Below are 7,472 nucleotides of genomic sequence, written 5' to 3' on the forward strand. Positions count from 1 at the left end.
AAGATCCAGTTCAGTGGAAGTAGAAGCTGATATTAGCGACTTATTAGATTAGGTGCCTGAAAATGTAAGAGGCAGATTGAATGAGGCGTTTGAAGGGCTCCAGGGCAAAATACAATCCTTGAAGAATAAACTAACAAAAAAAAACAAAAAAAAGGAAAAGAAACGTCTACGTTGAGGGTACGATAGTGGCTGAAAATATTTCACAGATTAAAATATTTTATATATTACAGATGAAATTATTATATTCAATAAAATATTTAAATAATAATATTTTTGACTTTTTAGAAACTGTTGATCCAGTAGTTGCTGATGAAGACGGAACTGTAGATTCAGACGGTCCTGACGACGTAGAGTTAGCCGAGGAACTCAAGCGGGTAGGAGAACCTACAGGCGACGCTGGAACTAAAATGGTAAGACGCAAGTCTATTTCATTTTCATGTTCTTGTGTACATATATATTCGTATGTATTTCAGGTTCACGTTGGGCTTGATAAAACCTACAGCCAGCCGTTGTGGGACTTGGCACAACGAAAATCTGCGTCGAAATATTTGAGGTTCTTGTTGAAGCGTTTATTTCAACCACATGAATTGGCAAATAAATGTATTTTCGAGATAAAAACAACGGTAGTAGTTAATGACAAAGAAAGACAAGAAATGTCCCGTCGAGAATTACGCATTATCAAAGGTTATAAAAATATTGTTATTCTACTAAAGTTAACTATGTTAATTGTTGCTTCCAATTAATATTATTCTTCTTACAGTTCTCTTAATGAAACGCTGCAACGCCATCGATCCTACTAGAGCTATGGCAGTGACTTGGAAAGGATTATACAAGCGACATATCGGCTACGCCATACAAGACGCACGAAGATGAAAAGAAAAACAATTTATTTGGTTTCTGCATTAAAGCTTATGAATATTAAAAGTGATATAAGTTCCAACTTAATACTATTGAATAATAAATTTGTAATTCGATTTTTCATTAAGAAAATAAAATGTAATGAGTTAAAATTGTGATTATTAGTATTATTGCATGTTGAAAATATTTATTCGAGGTATTATCAATGAAAATACGCTTTTATCAATAATTTTTTTTGGTACCGCATGCGGAATCCCATGTGGGATCCCATGTGAGATTGTGAAGAATTTATGAATTTTTTGGGATCCCATGTGGGATCCAATGTGGGAAATCCTATCAAATTCCCGGAAAGGATCCTACATGGGATTCTATGCGGGATCCCGCATAAGATCCCATGTAGGTTCCCATGTGGGATCCCATGTGGTATCCCATGTGGGAAATTCCAATAGGGTAGTCTCTCAAGTACGAAGTAAATATTTACGTGAAAAATATGCAGAAAATTTAGAAAATGAAAAAGGAGAAGAATCAGCAGATAACGAAAAAGAAGATATACCAGATTCAGAAGACGAAAATAATTAAAAAGTTACCATAACATTTATAAAAAGTTATGTTTTCAATTATTCTTCATTCAATTATTTCTTATAAAATTCAATTCAATTATTATTTAAGTTTCGTTTGAAGTATATTATTAAATTATTATTTAATATTCGTAAACATATAAAATCCACGGGTGATATAAAAAGTGTAATTATTAGAGATGTCACACTATTGATGATATCAACACTGTAATTTTTATATAGTTTTCGGAAAAATCTATTAACACTGAACATAGATTAAATACATAATACATGTCTGAATGAAAAATCAACAAAATCATACTTTAATACAAATTAAAAAATTATGATAGTAACGATATTTTTCCTTATAAATGGCATCATTTCGTTTTCATGGGCCAAATAATATGTTACAATGACGTTAATTGGTTAAAAATGACGGTATTTCTTTAATTAACGTCATTTTGCCTTCGTGGTCTAAACCCAATTGTAAAAAATGACGTTATTTTGTGGTAATAACGTTAGTTTTTTCTTCAAATTAACGTCATTCCGTTTTGCTGAGCTATAGCTATAAACATATATAGCTATAAACATATATAGCTATAGCTATGTTTATAAACATATAATAAAAATGACGTTATTTTTGGTGGCAATGACGTTAGTTCATAAAATGACGTCGTTACATTTATGGCCGCAAATGGTGTGGTAAAATAACGTTATTTGATTTTCAGGGCTAATAGGTTTAGTTTTAGTAAAAATGACATTATTTTTGATGGCAATAACCCAATTTTCTAAGAAAATAACGTTATTATACCTGCAGGTCTTTATGGTGTGGTCGAATGACGTCATTAAATGACGTCGTTTTTTGTTCCAAATTCTGACACGACTAATGACGTTATTCAATAACGTCATTTTATAACGTCTTTGAATTACGTTTTTTATTAACGTCATTATTTTCATAGGGGAACTGAACAATTTTGTCTAATAATCTCGTTTTTCTTTCAATGTCTAATACTATTTAATTTGGTTTATTTATAGTGAAATATGTGGGTTTGTGTATGAAGTTTCTGCCCCAAAGGAATTTGGCCAAGTCAAAATGTTCAAGCTGTTCAAATTTGCTTTGACGAATGAAAATAAAGATTTTTATTTGTATATGGGGAGATGAATTGATCAACCAATATGAAACAGAATTAAGAGCGAACAGAGTAAGTATTACATTTACCAAATCTATCATTTTAATTATAAATGAAGGTTGCAAGGTAAAATCATACATTATTATTATTTTGTAAAGATATTGAACATCACTGGAGGATCGACAAGAGCAGTAAAATGTTCTTTTACCAAGGACAATGAGGGCTTCGTACCTTATGAAATCGTAATTGTTAAAAGCACGAATGTAAAATAATTGGACTTCTACAATACAGTAACCGATGTTACTAGCAATCAAGTACTTGAAGTAGACTTCGATTCTATTGCTGATCATACATGTGGATTAGTATGTGAGTATTGGGTTATATATAACATATATATATTTTATTATCATACAATTCATTAAAAAAACTTATTTTATTATATTATTTAATTACAAAAGCTACAACATATAATTTGAAAACAAATAACTGAATTAACCTTATTAATATTAGAACAGTAATCTCTGGATATTTAAAGCAAACATTGAGAATGGTTGAAAGTCGTTATGGCAATATGAGCTACGGCAGCACAGCCATAACAAATGCATCTATTAAAATTAATATTGAAATAACTAATTACATTCCTACAAATATTGAACTTGGAAATTTTGTCAAGGTAATTAAAATAAGTTTTCTTTCAATAAAATAAATCTAATATATTTTCTAGGTAAGCTGACTACTATTACTTATAAAGATAAGAGTGGGATTATTCCGTATAAAAATATTCCAAGTATGTCAGTCGCAGAGATGTCTAAGGCTAGAAAATTCCCAAAACGTAAAAGTTCGCTTGAACTTTGAGTACTTGACTTTATTTATATAATGCTAAGTTTTTATTCCTTATAATATTTTCAAGATTCATGGTTATATATATTAATTCAAAGTTTAATAATGTTTAAAAAGTTTACTAATATAATTAGTCATTCAAGGTTTCTCTATAAATAAGAAAAGAAATAAGTCGGATTTCTTATATTACTCATCTTAAACGTTATATAAAAAAAAGACCACAGTTGATACGGCTATTAAAAGACTGAATTTAGATGCAGTTTAAACATTCTTGAATAGCTTCAGATTTTTTAAGTATTATAGTCTTAAGGTTTGATAGATCTGTATTGATATCTGTTGGATAGTTTAGATTTTTCAATGTTTTCCTATAAATAAACAATTATATATTAATAAGTTATTTATAAAAATGATAAGTATGATACGTATGAATTTGCAAGACTGTAGTATTTAGAAAAACCTAACAATTAATGTTCGTTGTAATTTTCAAATGACGCAAATTTAATATTTATTCATTTGAAAATAGTTAAGTTAATTAAAAAGATTAAAAAGAAAATATATGACAGTTTACATTTTTAACGACACACAGATTAAATTTATGTAAGGAATACAATACAAGAAAATTGTAGTGGTATAATGTATTTGTTACATGAAACATTGTCTTATGTATTAACTATCATTTCAACGTGGTAGCGATTCTCATATAGAGTACATTTGTGAATTATTGTCATAACATTTTTGTGAAAACATTTGATATTTGCACTGATCAAAAATTTTTTAACAAATATTTGTACGTACAGTTTGTTTTTTTAGTAAAAAGAAAGTTCCCTATCCTTATTTATCTATGAAAAAATTAATAATTATATCCTTTCCTTTTATTTACTGCATTTTGTTTATAAAATTAGAAAATCTATATTTATTTTATATTATCTATTTTCATATTTTTAAAGCGTAATATAAACAATAGTGATTTAATATAACATAAAATTGCTACTTTTTTAACAATTAATATTTCTTTTTAACTGATTTAAAACGAATAAAAACAATTGTGTTCATTGAATAAGATTGATTGATGCTAAATTGATTAAAGTATAAAGTGTGGCATAATTATATATTTATGTAACTAAGAACACGACAGCGCGCTACGCGCGCGCATAATCTCATTTCACTCCGAAAATTCGGATAAAATTAAATTAATTGTAACTGAATAATCCTCGTAAATTCAGGAAGTAATATATCACATAAAGAAATAATTATTGAAGAAGTATATATTAGTAGACACTGAAACTCGTAAACGATCTAAGTAGGTGTATGTTTTTAAATATAGTAAATATATTTATATAAACTTCTTATAGTACCCTGTTCTTCGATCAGATATGCTCACCTATACAATTCTGTGTATACATAGTTTTTAACTAATGAAGTCTCCCTCTGGTTTCCTAGATAAATTTTCAATGAATCCCACGATCTAACTCGGGACATAGCTACGTAAAGTTGTCCATGATTAAAAACATCTCTTCGAAGATCGATGCCAATTTTTTGTAAAGTTTGGCCTTGCGATTTATTTATGGTAATAGCAAAAGCCAACCGAATCGGAAATTGTCTTCTTTTGAAAGTGAATGGATATAGATTTTCACAATACAATGTAATTCTATTAAGAAAAATAATGTTATTGCGTTTGTCGTCCGTTAATATTTTACATTTTAGTAAATGATTAGAAAAATCTATTATTTGTAATCTTGTCCCATTACACAACCCTTCACTGAGACTTATATTTCTCACTAACATAACTATGCAAAATCGTCTTAAACGCAATATATGAGGAGGGAAGTTTGGTGGATTTAATGAATTAAGATACTCTGGTAAAAGAATATCTCCCATTTCACCATTATCACAATTCTCCGTGCTATCAATACCAGTATATATATGCTCACTGTTTTTATCCAATAAATTAGTAATTCTGTCATTCATGTCATCTACGTCAGCATTCCTGGTAGAAAGAATAGCACAATTACTTATTTCATCAAATTTTTTATTTGTGATAAGTGTACCAAAAATGTTTTGAACAATACATTCATTCCCGGGAAGTATGCAATGTTGTGGTAATTCTATATTGTTATCCTGATCATTTAATGTTCCATTTCCGACATCCAATAAATATTTAGCAAATTCAATTTCGTGCGGTAAAACTCTCATATTTGTGTGTAATTGGTATTTTACAAAATGTGTCCATAAATGACTGTTTTTTATAGATAAATTTAATATTTCATCACGTGTTCCTTTTACTTTAATTGGCAATAGCTGCCTGAAATCACCACCTAAAACCAGTATTTTGCCTCCGAACGGTAGATCATTATTCATGATATATTTCAAAGTTCTATTTACAATTTCCAAAGCATATCTCGGAGCCATTGGTGCCTCGTCCCAAATGAATACTTTAGTTTCTTTTAAAAGTATACCTTCCTTTGATTGTATTTTAATATTTGAAGACTAATCATTAAACATAGGAACTGGTAAACCAAAAGTTTTATGTACTGTTTTTCCGTTTGGCAACAAAGTAGCAGCAATACCAGTAAAAGCCATTGTAGAGCATTTGATGTTTTCTGACATTAAAAGATGATAAATGGTTGTGTAAAGAAAAGTTTTTCCAGAACCTCCTTGACCATCTATATAAAAGCTATTCGATGCAGTATAATTACTTGAACGTGAAGCAATAAGAACTTCATTAACTATTTGTTTTTGTTCTGGATTTAACATTTGATATTGTCGATTGCCAATTTCTAAGTGGTTATTATCTTCATCATGATTATTGTCGTGGACTATAGCATCCATAACATTCTGTTCCATTGTTGGAAAATCTGCTAAACTTCGTCCTTCTGTAATTAAAATATCATTAATTTCTGAGTAAGTCATTTGGTAACATATATGTAATTCATAGTTACGCGCGAAATCTTCCGACATTTGTTTTTTAAACATTTCCCACAGTTTTTCCGGATAAATTGGTTGACAGTGAATCAGTATACGAACGAATAACTGCCTCAAGCGTCTAGGCATCATCCAAGTTTCTGCTTCTTTCATAGCTTTGGCCCATTCATCATCATCTTCAATGATTCCTAATGCTAAACATGCTGCTGTGAAAGAAGGGTGTAATACATTATCAACTGTTTTTAAGTCATTGTAGCTCGTTACTCCTTTCACGTTTAACAATAACAATCTTAAATGAAATAATTCAAGTTGCATAGGACTTACAGAATACATACGACCAATGCAATTAAAATGACTCTTTCGAGGTGTCCATACAGATACTCATTGACCATCCACTTTTGATGTTTTATGCGTAAAATGTGTCGGGATTTCACGATAATAATATTGTTGTGCTTCGACGTGTGTAGAATTCAAAGTAAAATAATCAAGTAACATGCTACTTGAATTATTTAAATTGGCTAAAATTGAATTAGCATCTTCATTTTCTGTTATTATAACGAGTTGTTCATTAGGTAGATGTATTGGTAATCTTGAGACTGAATGACTTTTATCTTGTAGTTTTTTACTGAAAATGCGGTAGCATGCCTCCACAGGACCAACGTAACGTGTTTCAATAAAATTACGACATTCATCGTGTTCAATAACGTTCCCTAGTGAATCCACATGGAAATCCACATGGAATTCCACTCGGTCATGTGGAATTCCATGCGGAAAATCCACATGGCCAAGTGGAATTCCATGTGGATTTTCCATGTGGAATTCCGCATGGAAATCCACGTAGGTCGATGTTCCACATGGAAAAATAATTTTTTCAGTTCATTTTTCTGTAAATATAATAATGGTAAAATCATACTAATGAATAAGGTAAGTAAAATATTAATAATGTTGCTACTACATCTCTTTATTAATCTCTCTTTCTATACAGTGAAACGATCTCTAACTAAACTTATCATCAATGGGAGATAATTAAATATGTTTGGTATGCTTTTTGGCTATTCAAAATTTCACAGACACTTAAGAAATGATTACAGCTTTTAATTCAAATATTCTAATATTAGCTGTAGTCATAAGAGGAACAAATACATTACTACATACATTCTTAATG

The 7,472-nt window shown here is 29.7% G+C and overlaps 1 protein-coding gene across 1 annotated transcript; it reads right to left on the reverse strand.

Moving 5' to 3' along the window:
• Positions 1 to 3,635: 3,635 nt before the first annotated feature.
• LOC131663348 (uncharacterized) lies at positions 3,636 to 7,120 on the reverse strand. The gene is made up of 5 exons (XM_058933710.1): positions 6,697 to 7,120; positions 6,325 to 6,513; positions 5,918 to 6,258; positions 5,169 to 5,845; positions 3,636 to 3,750 (listed from the first exon to the last, which is right to left on the reverse strand). Exons 1-5 carry the CDS (start codon positions 7,118 to 7,120, stop codon positions 3,636 to 3,638), a joined length of 1,746 nt encoding a protein of 581 aa, XP_058789693.1.
• Positions 7,121 to 7,472: the final 352 nt, after the last annotated feature.

Source organism: Phymastichus coffea, unplaced genomic scaffold (genome assembly GCF_024137745.1).
Source record: "Phymastichus coffea isolate CEN01 unplaced genomic scaffold, Cenicafe_Pcof_1.1 PCOF00033, whole genome shotgun sequence".
Classification (NCBI taxonomy): Eukaryota; Metazoa; Arthropoda; class Insecta; order Hymenoptera; family Eulophidae; genus Phymastichus; species Phymastichus coffea.